The following is a 13196-nucleotide window of genomic DNA, read 5'->3' as shown; positions in this document are numbered from 1 at the left end:
TTTCCTGTAAAAGCTATTGAGTAACTGATCGTCTGTGGTACTGGATGAGCTATAATGCATGACTAAGACTCATTCCTGTCTTAATCTTCCAGACCAGCGACCAAAGCACCAGAGGCGGAGAAGAAGGAGCGTCCCACCAGCACCATGAGCGAAGCCTCAAACTACACCGGCGGCTCCGACTACACCACACATCCCAGCAGCCCCACAACCAGAGTGAGTCTCCACTAACTAATGCCTGTCCTATCATCAACTACCAAATGTTGTAGCCCATATCTCGCATACAGCACTGATACATTTAAATAAGCTACTATAAATGAAAACCAAGGCGTCACGGTGGCGCAGTGGGTAGCACGATCACCTCACAGCAAGAAGGCCGCTGGTTTGAGCCCTGGCTGGGTCAGTTGGCATTTCTGTGTGGAGTTTGCATGTTGTAGTGTATGTGTGTGAATGCAAGAGTGTATGGATGTCTCACAGTGTTGGGTTGTGGCTGGAAGGGCATCCGCAGCATAACACATATGCTGGATAAGTTGGTGGTTCATTCCGCTGTGGTGATCCCAGATTAATAAAGGCACTAAGCTGAAAAGTAAATGGATGGATGAAACTTAAAACCATTTAACTAACCAGATAACCAACTAAATCACCAACCATGGCCCAGTTGTAGCTGGAAATACCGCACTGTCCCATCATGCATCAGTAGCACGTTATGCAATTATTGCCCTCATTAGTGCACATTTGCTTGATTTTCTTTGCTCTGTGGTGTGGAGGTTATGTAAAGGAGCAGAAATACGGGCAACAAGTTAGATTTCCATTTTTATATGTGCTTTCAGTAAATCCTGGTGTTTCCTTCTTGCATTTTTAATGTAAAATATGCAAAATATGCCTCATTATTCAAGGCTTTGGAAGGACTAGTCAGCTCGTCATCCTGAAAGTGTCTTTTTGCACCTCTCTAGCCTTTTTATAACAGCCAAATATAATAAACAATTCATGAATGGCTTTGGCTGACACTGCCGGTGTTTCTCAAATAAATGACTGAATGAATATGCATGCAGTATGTGCACATATACAGTATATAATGCATTATTTTCATCACAGTTTAGCACATTCAGACATTGATTGTTGTTTATCATAGTGCAAAAAAGCCAAGTTAAGTGTAACATTTTTTTAATTTGATTTTAATATTTAATTAGATTTTTTTATTATTTTTATACATTTTTATACAATTTTTATTTTATTATTTTGTTTTCAAATATTTATTTTCTTTATTATAGTGCAAAGCTAAGTTATATATATATATATATATATATATATATATATATATATATATATATATTTTTTTTTTTTTTTTTTCAAATATCCAGTTCTTATATTTTTATGTAATTTTATTATTTAATTTTAAATTAAATTGTTAAAACTGTTATCAATTTTTATAAATCTTCATTCAATTTATATTTTACCATTTTGTTTTCAGACATTTATTGTTATCATAGTGCAAAATAAACTAATTATATATTTATTTCAGATATCCAGTTCTGATATTTGTACTTAATTTTCATCATCAAGTTCAAGCTCATTTATTTATAAAGCACATTTAAAAACAGCCACAAGACTGGCCAAAGAGGTGTACATACTGTAAGACAGAGTAAAATAAAGAAACAGATAATAAAAACAGAAATAAACCAAGAGAAATGACTGTAAATTAATACATTTAAAAATAAAGCACTAGAAAATACTATTATAGACTAAAATAATATTATAATAGTCATTATTTAATTTTAAATCACATTTTTATCTATATAATTATTATTATAATTAATTATTTTAGTAATTCATTTTTATAAATCTTTATACAAGTTTTATTTTATTGTTTGTTGTCATTATCAAAAAGCTAATTATAAATGTTTATAAATGTTTTTTTAGATATCCAGTTTTTCATTTTTTATTTCATTTTATGATTTTATTTTAATTGTATTTATTTATAATTGAATGTATTTATTTATTTATTTATTTAAATATTTTTTATACATTTTTATTTTAATATTTTATTTTCAGACATATATATATATATATATATATATATATATATATATATATATATATATATATATATGTTGTATGGTTCTGATATTTTTATTTAATTTAAATAATATTGATGTATGATTGATTAAATATAATAATACTATGTGTAATCAAATGTATTATTATAATTTAGTTTTAAACTAGAGTGTAGTCATGTGCATTACAGTATTTTATATATTTTATATTGTGTATTTTATTTTATATCCTAACATACATCGACAAAACTGATTTTTATTTAATTATTTGTAATTAATACCAGTTTCTTATACTCACTGAACTCTTGATCATTGTGTCTGATGACAATGAAATGAACGTCAGAAAAGCTCTCCTGTTGTTCTCCGTGTGTTGAGCATCTTTTGAACTGCTGTCGATTCATAATGCATGCGTCTTCTGAGCTCTACTAAACGACTTCACTAGTAAGCTGTAATTATTTACAACTCAATGGCTGAATAATGCATACACACGAGCTTAAACCCCTCACAAGTGTCATTTCTCTAAATAATAATGTGCTCTCTGTGTGTCTGCAGCCATCCCGGTCCTCAAAGAAAGTGCACAACTTTGGGAAAAGGTCCAACTCCATCAAGAGGAACCCCAATGCACCTGTGATCAAAAACGGCTGGCTTCACAAACAGGTACTTATCAGTGGGAAACATCCATATGCACTCATTCACACACACAAATGGACAATTTAGCCTATAGCGCATGTCTTTTGGAAACAGGAGCACCCAGAGGAAACCCATGCCAACACGGGGAGAACATGCAAACTCCACACTAACATATTGATACAAACACTCCAAAAACCCTTGAGTGCATTGTTTGGGGGAGGGCTTTCTGTACTTGTGATTGGCTGGCTGATTTGATTGACAGTTCTTGTGCTGCTGGTGTTTTTCAGGACAGCACTGGGATGAAGATGTGGAAGAAGAGATGGTTCGTTCTGTCTGATATGTGCCTCTTCTACTACAGAGGTGAGTTCAGCATCTCTGTTTACACTTACACACTCATTTTATCAATGCACCGTATATCTGATGTTTGTGTTTGAGGATTAATGTTCAGTCGCAGGCCGTGACCAAACGTTCATCTCAGAGACGTTTCTGTTCAGTATGATCAAGTGGCACATTTGCACTGTTATTCATTGGTTTTACTCTGTGTGTTTTCCAAATAACAGCCCTGTAAATGTGGAAAACATACTGAACGAGTAGTTATAAGTGTAATGTGCTCTTGAACGATCTTGCTAGTGCTTTGAATCAACTTTGTGCACAGTATCAGGATTCGCAAATGAATGATTCTGAGTCTGCATAGTTATTTGATTCACTTAAGATTCAGTTTGTGATTCTTTTGAGTCTTTTGAATCATTTTCCCGTGGGTCATTATTCATGCTGTCAACAATTTGTATGTCATTTATTTGTTTTGATTCAATAAATCAAGTGGTTCATTCAATCATATTTAAATTATAAACCTAAATAATTCTACTGCATTAACTTTAAATCAACTTTGGTCACAGGAACATGGAAATGAGTCACTGCTTAATGACTTTAAGTCTGCATAGTTATTTGATTCACTTAAGATTCAGTTTATGATTCTTTTGAATCTTTTTGCAGTGAGTAAGTCATTAGATTAAGACAGGTATTAAAATGTATTTGAGAGTCATTGTGTTTGATTAATTTAGAAGAAGTGGTTCATTTTATTATATCTGCAATAAAACTGCAGGATTTTGAACAGTTTTACAGCCAGTTATGCAAGATTTAACTGGCAAAAAAATGCTGTGAATCAGCTTTGTGCACAGTATCAGGATTCACAAATTAATGATTCTGAGTCTGCATAGTAATTTGATTCACTTAAGATTCAGTTTATGCTTATTTTGAGTCTTTTGAATCATTTTGCTGTGAGTGAATCAGTAAGTGAGTCATTATTCATACTGTTAACAAATTTTATGTCATTTACTTTTTTCATTCAATAAATCAAGTGGTTCATTCAATCATATTTGAATTATAAACCTAAAGAATTCTACAGCATTAATTTTAAATTAACTTTGGTCACAGCAACATGGAAATGAGTCACTGCTTAATGATTCTAAGTCTGCATAGTTATTTGATTCACTTCAGAATCACTTTATGATTCTTTTGAATCTTTTTGCAGTAAGTGAATCCAAGAGTGAGTCATTAGATTAAGACTGGTATTGAAATGTATTTGAGAGTCGTTGTGTTTGTGATTAATTTAAAAGAAGTGGTTCATTCAATTATATCTGCAATAAAACTGCAGGATTTTGAACAGTTTTACAGCCAGTTATGCAAAAATGTGCTTTGAATCAACTTTGTGCACAGTATCAGGATTCGCAAATTAATGATTCTGAGTCTGCATAGTTATTTGATTCACTTAAGATTCAGTTTATGAGACTTTTGAATCTTTTTGCAGTGAGTGAACCAGAGAGTGAGTCTTTAGATTGATTCAGACTGGCAACACAATGCATATGGGATTTAGTCGCGTCACCTTGATTAGAAAATAAATAAATAGTTTGTTAAAGTGTATTTGCAGTATTGTGATCAAATTCAATACTTAAATACTATAATTTTGAAATATGCAGCATCAACTTTAAATCAACCTTAATCACCGTACCATGAAAACGATTCACTATTTAATGCTTCTGAGACTTCATGATTATTTGATTCACTTAAGATTCAGTATATGCTCATTCTGAATCTTTGAATCATTTTGTTGTGAGTGAATCAGTGAGTGAGTCATTAAATTGATTCAGACTGGCAACACGGTGTCAAATCATTTTGATTGGTTCAATAAAAAGAAGTGTTTCGTTGAAGTATATTTGCATAAATTTCAATAAATTATGCAGCATCAACACTGAATCAACTTTAATCACAGTAACATGGAAATGAACCACTACTTAATGATTCTGAGTCTGCATGAGGATTTGATTCACTTAAGTTTAAGCTCATGTTTCTGATGAATAATTGAATATTTTGCAGTGAGTGAGTCATTAGATTGATTCAGATGAAAAAAAAAAATTATATGTCATTTATTTGCTTTGATTAAATAGAATAAGTGGTTCATTCAATTATATTTGAATTATTAATCTAAATAATTCCACAGCATTAACTTTAAGTCAACTTTGATCACGGGAACATGGAAATGAGTCACTGTTTAATGATTCAGAGTCTGCACAATTATTTGATTCACTTAAGATTCAGTTCATGCTTATTTTGAATCTTTTTGCAGTGAGTGAATCAGTGAGTGAGCCATTAGATTCAGACTGGTGGCACAATGCATATGAAGTACAGTACAGAATATGATGCTGAATACAGCGAGGAGCAGGATTGAGGTGTGTGTGTTTGTGTGTGCTGTATGTTAAAGTCTCCAGAGGACACACATTCTCAGATCTCCATAAATTGTTCAATTAAGCAGTCCGGCGGTGCGATCAGATCACTCTTTCACCGCAGACCCACGAGGGCTGAAGCTGTTTACCGGCTGACAGTGAAGACAGAGCAGTTTTCGTGCTCAGACTGCACAGGCTCCTCATGTCATGCGCATCTGATTTAATCAGGCTCAAGAAGCCAATGATGGAGGACAGGTGAACAACAGAGGCCAAGATCTCTGGCGCCTCCTGTCTGTGTCTGCTGGTACTGCACCTGCTCATCAAGTACAACTTAATGTAAACATGAAATTTAAATCTAATATATTGATTTAGTTGGCTCACATTGCTAGTTCTGTGGTGAACAATTCATCAGTACATGTCATTAAGACATGCTTTAATATCTGGTTCAAGTGTGTTTGATTGGGGTTGGAACTAAAATATAAAGGACACCGGCCCTCCAGGACCGAGTTTGAACAATCCCTTCTCAAATAATCATGAATATAACCAAATTTTTTCTTTATGATTTCAATCCTCATGACTGCAGTACCAATAGAAATGTAGGACAATTTGCTGTTTTATCACAATTCTGATATTTAGCGATGAATTATTAAAGCTGTATATTTGTGATATTGTTCTGGCCCTTGATTTTTGGGGGTGTATCAGCATGTGGTTTTCCTAAAGCCTCCTCCACGCTGAGTCTGATCTGGATGAGAGAATTGAACGCTCAGTGCTGGTTTGTGTTTGTTTGTTGGTGTCGCTGCTGTCAGTGATTCATCTGAACCACCAGCGGCTTTATTTCAGCAGCGACAGCATGCAGGAGTTCAGATCTCAGCTCCACATCGCTGTGTGTGGGACGCCAGCAAAACACTTTTACGGATGCAAAAACTTGCTCCGTGTAACTTTTAAAAAGAGATATGCTTTCGGTTGTTATCTTGATTGGTCTTTGAGGAATAGAAAACAGGTTATATTGGATTATTATCACTATTTATAATGACTAAATATCAGGTTATCGATACAGAGATCCGTGTATAAGTCTGCATATGAGTTATTTACTTATTTACTCAAAAGATTCCTTCAAAAACACTGATATATAAGAATTAAACAAATGTGTCTGTGTATGAGATATTTATTTATTTACTTAAACTCCTTCAAAAATACTGATTCATTTCGGAATGATGGCTAAATCATTGAATGATTCACTCAACTGATTCAAACCAGGAATAAAGCAAGTGACTCTTTTTTTAAGTGAGTGATTCATTCGTTGTTTCGTTATGTGAGCGATTCATTTACTCAGTTAATTCCCTTCAAAAATTCCAATCCTTTTACATAAATGAAGTTAATCATTGCAGTTTTCCTGCAGCAGATTCAGATCATTTATTAACAAAGCAAATGAGTCTTTGTATGAGTTGTTTATATATTTACTCAAAAGATTGCTCCAAAAATTCACTAAACGGATTCAATTCAGCAACAACAGATTCTCTTTTTGAATGAGTGATTCATTCATTGTTTCATTGAGTGAGTGATTCATTTACTCAGTTGATACCTTTGAATAAAGTACATTCTGTAAATCATGGCGTTTTTTTCACTCAACAGATTCAGTTCAATTAAGAATGAATCAAATTAATCAATGAGTTTTTTATTTGCTGAAGATTCCTTCAGAAACGCTGATTAATTTTGGAATAATAGCTAAATCATTAAATGATTAACTCAACTGTTTCAATTCAGGAATGAAACAAGTGACCCTCTTTTTAAGTGAAAGATTTATTTGGTTAATTCCCTTTTAAAATTTCAATTCTTTTAAATGAGTCACAAGTAAATCATTGCGTTCTTCACTCAGCAGATTCAGTTTATATAAGAATGAAACAAATGAGTCTGTGTATGAGATATTTATATATTAACTTAAAAGATTGCTTCAAAAACACAGATTTATTTTGGAATGACGATTAAATCATTGAATGATTCACTCAACTGATTCAATTCAGCAATTAAAACAATTGACAACTTTTGAATCAGTTATTAATTTTACTAAGTTGATTCCTGCAAAACTACAGATGCATTCAGTTACTAGATGTATTATTTATGAGGATATAATTGAATCATTCGCTCAACCTATTTAATTAGTTTCACAAAAAATAACTCACTTTGAGTTGCTTATTGATTCATTAATTTAGCAGATTCATTCAGAATCCTTCATGATTGGACTATTTTTTCACTCAGCAGATTCAATTTATTTAAGAGTAATGCAAATGAATGAGTGTGTGGGTTTTTATATATTTACTCAAAAGATTGCTCCAAAAACACTGATTCATTTTGGACTGATGACTAAATCATTGAATGATTCACTGAATTCAACGAAACAAGTGACTCTTTTTAATTTTATTAAATTGATTCCTGTTAAAATTTCAGATGGATTCAGTAGCTAGATATGTTATTCATGTGGGAATCATTGAATTATTTGCTCAGCCAATTCATTTTTATTTACGAACTCCCTTGGAGTGACTTATTGACTCAAATTCTGTAATTAGATTCAATTCAGTGTAGCAGATTGTTTAGATGAATTCAGTGAATTCAGACTATTTAAAAACACCCAATTGACATTGCTCAATTTTAGATTTTGGTAATTAAACTCTCTTATAAAAGCAGTATCACCTATAGTTGTGGCATTGGTCTGAATGTAATCGCATGCATTTGTTTCTTTAAGCAATCTGGCATATATAAAATCTTGATGTTTTGTTGTACACAATAAATCCCGTGTTTTTGGAAGCCGTTGATGTTTGCATTCAGTTTTTGGCATTAATACGGTAAAAGTAACGCTTAACACAGCTGTCAGTCTAAAACGAGTCTGTCGGCTTCCAACTCTTGACAGATTCGTTTCAGTCTGCAATCCAAACGATAGAGTTCACAGGCTCATTGACACACTTCAGTGCGCTTCAGTTTTCCCATCAGCCTCTCCAGACTGTCTGTTTACCAAAACTTCTGCTCAAACCAACACCCAGTCACGGCTTCAGCTCCACATTTAACAAGTATCCCGCTCGGCGGTTAATGTATGCTAATGTTGACCAACGCCTCTCTGTTTGTGTCTTCAGATGAGAAGGAAGAGGGGATTCTGGGAAGCATCCTCCTGCCTAGCTTTCACATCTCCATGCTGTCCGTGGACGACCATATTACCCGGAAATACGCCTTCAAGGTCAGAGACACATTCGGAAAGTCTGAAACGTGGACGTATTTTTATGCAAATGTAATTCGAGAGAAAGCAGAAATGGGTTGGTGGAAGGAAGAAGGTGAAACACTTCATTTAAAGAGGAGATTTTCATTTTAGCCAATGAATTTCAGTCCTTTTCAATGTAAGAAACTGACTAGAGATGACAAAAAAAAGGTATCCTGCATTACAATTAATAGCTATTTGTTTTTAGAATTAGCTTAAGCTTTAAGATCATCATTTTAGGCAGACAATTCAAGCCTTTTTATATAGGAAGCTGACTAGACTATTCTACTAAAGAGCTGCATCCCGATTTACAATCAATAGTTATTTATTGTTAGTATTAGTTTTAGTTTCAAGATCGTTTTTGGCAGAAAATTACAGTCTTTTTTTATACAGTGGAGGAAATAAGTGTCACAAAATTTCACTGGAAACATATTTCTAATGGTGCTGTTAACTTGAAATTTTCCCTAGGTGTTGGTAACAACCAAAGAATTGTATATGTGCTAAGAAAAAAAAACTAATTAGTTTACAAATGAAGTTCTGTGTAATAAAATGAAGTGATGCAGGAAAAAAGTATTGAACACATGAAGAAAGGAAGATGTAAAAAGGTAATGAAAGCCCAGACAGCAGCTGAAATCTTTCAGTAGTTCTTCAGCAACCCTCTGCCCTTCGTAAGTGTAAATGAACATCAGCTGCTTCAGTCCAACATCTACATTAGCAGGAGGATGAAGATGAAGCCAGGGTGGACATTTCAGCAAGACAATCATCCAAAACACAGCCAATGAGACTCTTGGATGGTTTTAGAGAAAGAAAATCAAGCTGTAGAATGGCCCAGCCAATCACCTGATCTAAATCCTAAAGAGAATTCAAGTTATAGATCAGTTTGAATAGTCGAGACCCACAGAACCATCAAGATTTTGACACTGTTGAAGTCTATGAAGAAATCACACCTGAGTAATGCATGAGACTTCTTTCTACATGTGAGAAACATCTTTAAGCTGCAGCACCAAAAAGCTTTTTATAAAAATAGTTTTAGAATCAGATTTAGCTTTAAAAATGATAATTTAATGCAGTTTTTTATGCATAAGAAGGTGACTACACAAAATAATCACAAAAAAAGTTACAATCAATAGTTATTAAATAAACATTCTCAAATGCAGTGATTGCTAACATTAAAAATATATATTATTTAAGAAGTCAGTGATGCTTTTCATTTTAGATGAAGATCATCATTTTAGGCAATCAATTCCAGTGTTTTGTAATATAAAAAAAATGACCAATTAGCACACAAAAAACAACCTTAAGTTTTTTTTTATAAATATCCCTGAATGCTGTATTTTTGATGGCTGTCATTTAAAAGGGTAATACTTTACATAGCAAAACTGAACATTTCACAGCATTTGTTAATTGTTAATTGTTTCTACATATTGCACAATACCTTTTACCATGTTACATAATAAATGGGGATTCAATAAGTGAAGTTTCACAAACTAATTTCGAGAGGAGCACATGATATGATTGACTGCAGCTGGCCATCCATCTACATCCACTAGTTAACCAATCAGATTAATCCAAACTCACTATAAGTAGCTTAGCTAGAACTACTCGCTTATCTTCGTTTTCCGAAGAAACCCCCCATCCACACCTTCTCCTCCTTTCTTCCACCTGATCCAGTACTCCCCTTACATGCTCTATGGACCTGGCGGGAGCCCTGGGCTCAACTATCTCCGAGCTCAGGGTTCTCTCCTGGGACAGCATGCCAAACCTGCTAACAGTTGTCAAACAATATCTTAGTGTAAACTCTTGAGGTTTAAACTCAACAAACCTGCATATTGAAAATGAAAAACAAAACAGCCAAAACTGTAATATTGTGAATAAATGCATAAACATATTTGCTGTAAAAAGTTTCTTTAAAGCAAATAATAATAAAAGAACTATATAAAAAACTGTATAAAATAAAAAAACTGTAACGGACTTTTAAATGAACCATAACCTGGATTAATAAACGTGTTGATCATTTTTTAATACCTCAAGCATTCAATATTGCACAGTTTTACCAAATGATTCAGTAGCTTCTTAACACAAAACTCCCTACAGTATTTTGAGTTCGACTGTTTCTATTAAAATCCATACTTAAAACCTCACAAAGAGATATATTAAAATGTCTTCAGGCCAGCAATGCGTGTGCTTTACATTGGATTTTAAAAATGTAAGTTTGGACAGATTTAGACCATCTCTAGGGTTGTATCAGTGGGTTTATCTGTTCATTTAATGGAGTCTTGAATATAAATTGCTGCTCTCCAGCTGAAGGCGAGGGTTTGGCTGTGGTAAAGCTGTTATTAGCTTGAGTTAGACCAGAAAGTCTTGCACTTTTCCCCTGACACAGCGTTTTTCTAGTCTCTAATTCTGTGAAAGTTTGTGTCTCAGTGGAGTCACTTACCTATTATTGCAGATGTTTTCATGTTGACTCATTGTTTATTCCCCCTCTGTCTTATTCTCCATTTCACAATGGTGCGGTTTGGGAGGATTCATGAACTGGAGCCTCAACATGTTTACTTGATGGAGCTTTGCTAATATGGTGAGTCAAGTGTATAAATTAAGACACTTTAACATACTTCATCACTTAACCTGGAAGGTCCTATAGGCAGTGTTTTAAGTCATTACTAATAAGTTTTTCCATGCAAAATAAGTATCAATGAATTATTGTTCTCACCTCACTGCTTCTATTTATGTGATTCATTCAAGAAGACTATAATAATTGAACCAATTTGATGATTTCAACAAAAAACACAAATTTTTGATTGATGTATTCATTAGCTTCTCTAAAATGGTGAATAAAGAGTGTAAATAACAACACATTAACATTCACATTAACCTGGAATGTCCTAAGCTCCGTTTTTAAGTCATTAATAATCATTTGTAAGCTTTTCCATGCAAAATATTTGGCATAGGCTAACAATAATGGTGTTAAAAAAATTTTGTGTTTGTTGTTTTGCTGTATGAAAGAATCACTCAAACAATTCATTTATTTATTCAAGCAGACTGATTCATTCAAGAACCAAAAAATACTTGAAATACTGAGTCAACTGATTCGATTATTTCAAGAATATTGATTGATTTATTCATTTACTTATTTGATTCTCTCACAAAATGAATTTAAACAGATAATTGTGTTTCTAAATCACTTTATTTGACATTGACTGAGTTGGTTTGGACTCAAAGTGAATTACAAAGTGAATTTGGAAGTATTTTATAATAAAATGTTTGCAGTTTACACACATTTCACAATGAGTCATTGAACAGATTGATTCGGCAATGAAAAGATAAGTAGTTTAGTTAATTCAATTAATAAGGGACTAAGCCTAAAAGAAAATAATTAATTTAAGTTAAATTAAATTAAATACATTAAATTACAATAAAGTGTGTATGGGTGTTTTCCAGTACTGGGTTATAGCTGGATAGTCAAAAAAAAAAATAATCATGTGCTGGATAAGTGGGACTAAGCCAAAAGAAAATGACTGATTAAATTAAATTAAATTAAATTAAATTAAATTAAATTAAATTAAATTAAATTAAATTAAATTAAATTTTATTTTATTTTATTTTATTTTATTTTATTTTAAGATTTAGTTCCAAAATTATTTAAGTTTTTTGCTTTATTAAAATTTTTATGTATATTTTTATTAAAATTTATTAAAATATTTAATAATAATAATTTTAATAAAAATAATTAAATGAGTAACCCAATTTCTTCATTGAATCATTCACTCAACAGATTTAATTGCCTACTTTACATTCAGTATCTTAAAGACAAATGTTGCTTTGAATTCTTTATATTGCATTTCCTCGCCAAAATATGGCAACGATTGCATTTTACTGCACGAGTAACCAAGGTACAAGTTGTAAAAGCTCCACCCTCTTCTATAAATAGGGGTGTGGCAGCATCTCATTTGCATTTAGGGAGACACACAAAAATATAATGTCTGTACTTACATCAGAGCATATCTATTTATAATACATATCCAACATAATATAATAAAGGATCCATGAAGTATTTTAAGATGCAACTTCTACTTACTATAAAACTACTCTTCATTGAACCATCAATGCAAATACAGGACCTGTATTTTTAAGCATCTCACTAAAGTTTGGGCTCTTGTTAACTCCTCCAGAACGCTCCGCATTTACTTTTGAAGCTTATATAAATAGTTGTGAAAGACAAAATCCAGACAAAAGCAGCTATTGTGGATCAGTGAGAGCCTCAGAGATCTGCAAACTTTGCAAAACTCCATCGTGTTTGTGCCTTCAGCGATTCGCTCAGCAGTTGTTTATTGATATTCACGCTCTGATCTTTTTTTCTCTTCTCAGGTTTCTCTGTTGAATTTTTCACAACCAGGCGACGCATCCAAACATGCGGACGTATTATTTCAGCACAGACACAGCCAAAGATATGGAGTCCTGGATGAAAGTGATGTCGGATGCGGCGATGGCTCACAGCGAGCCAATCAGAAGGTGCGAAAATGTGATTTTTGGTTTGCAGTAAACCAATCAGAA

The 13196-nt window shown here is 33.0% G+C and overlaps 1 protein-coding gene and 1 long non-coding RNA gene across 55 annotated transcripts in view; one reads left to right on the top strand and one right to left on the bottom strand.

The window, feature by feature from the left end:
- The window catches only part of plekha5 (pleckstrin homology domain containing A5), a 200552-nt gene that overhangs the window by 141961 nt on the left and 45395 nt on the right, over positions 1 to 13196 (top strand). For all 54 annotated transcript variants that reach the window (NM_001327786.2, NM_001443114.1, NM_001443115.1 and 51 more), the window contains 5 exons: positions 93 to 213; positions 2604 to 2708; positions 2969 to 3041; positions 8527 to 8627; positions 13039 to 13154. In NM_001327786.2, the coding sequence (NP_001314715.1) occupies positions 93 to 213; positions 2604 to 2708; positions 2969 to 3041; positions 8527 to 8627; positions 13039 to 13154 (516 nt within the window). The remainder of the gene's footprint in view (positions 1 to 92; positions 214 to 2603; positions 2709 to 2968; positions 3042 to 8526; positions 8628 to 13038; positions 13155 to 13196) is intronic.
- On the bottom strand, positions 2284 to 6590 carry LOC147844595 (uncharacterized). The gene is made up of 3 exons (XR_015482417.1): positions 4690 to 6590; positions 4450 to 4636; positions 2284 to 3910 (listed from the first exon to the last, which is right to left on the bottom strand). It is a non-coding gene; the product is annotated as an uncharacterized LOC147844595 (long non-coding RNA).

This window comes from Danio rerio, chromosome 4 (genome assembly GCF_052040795.2).
Source record: "Danio rerio strain M-AB ecotype USA chromosome 4, GRCz13ab, whole genome shotgun sequence".
Taxonomy (NCBI): Eukaryota; Metazoa; Chordata; class Actinopteri; order Cypriniformes; family Danionidae; genus Danio; species Danio rerio.
Note: the sequence above shows the minus strand (reverse complement) of the source record. Positions and strands in the feature narration are given on the sequence as shown.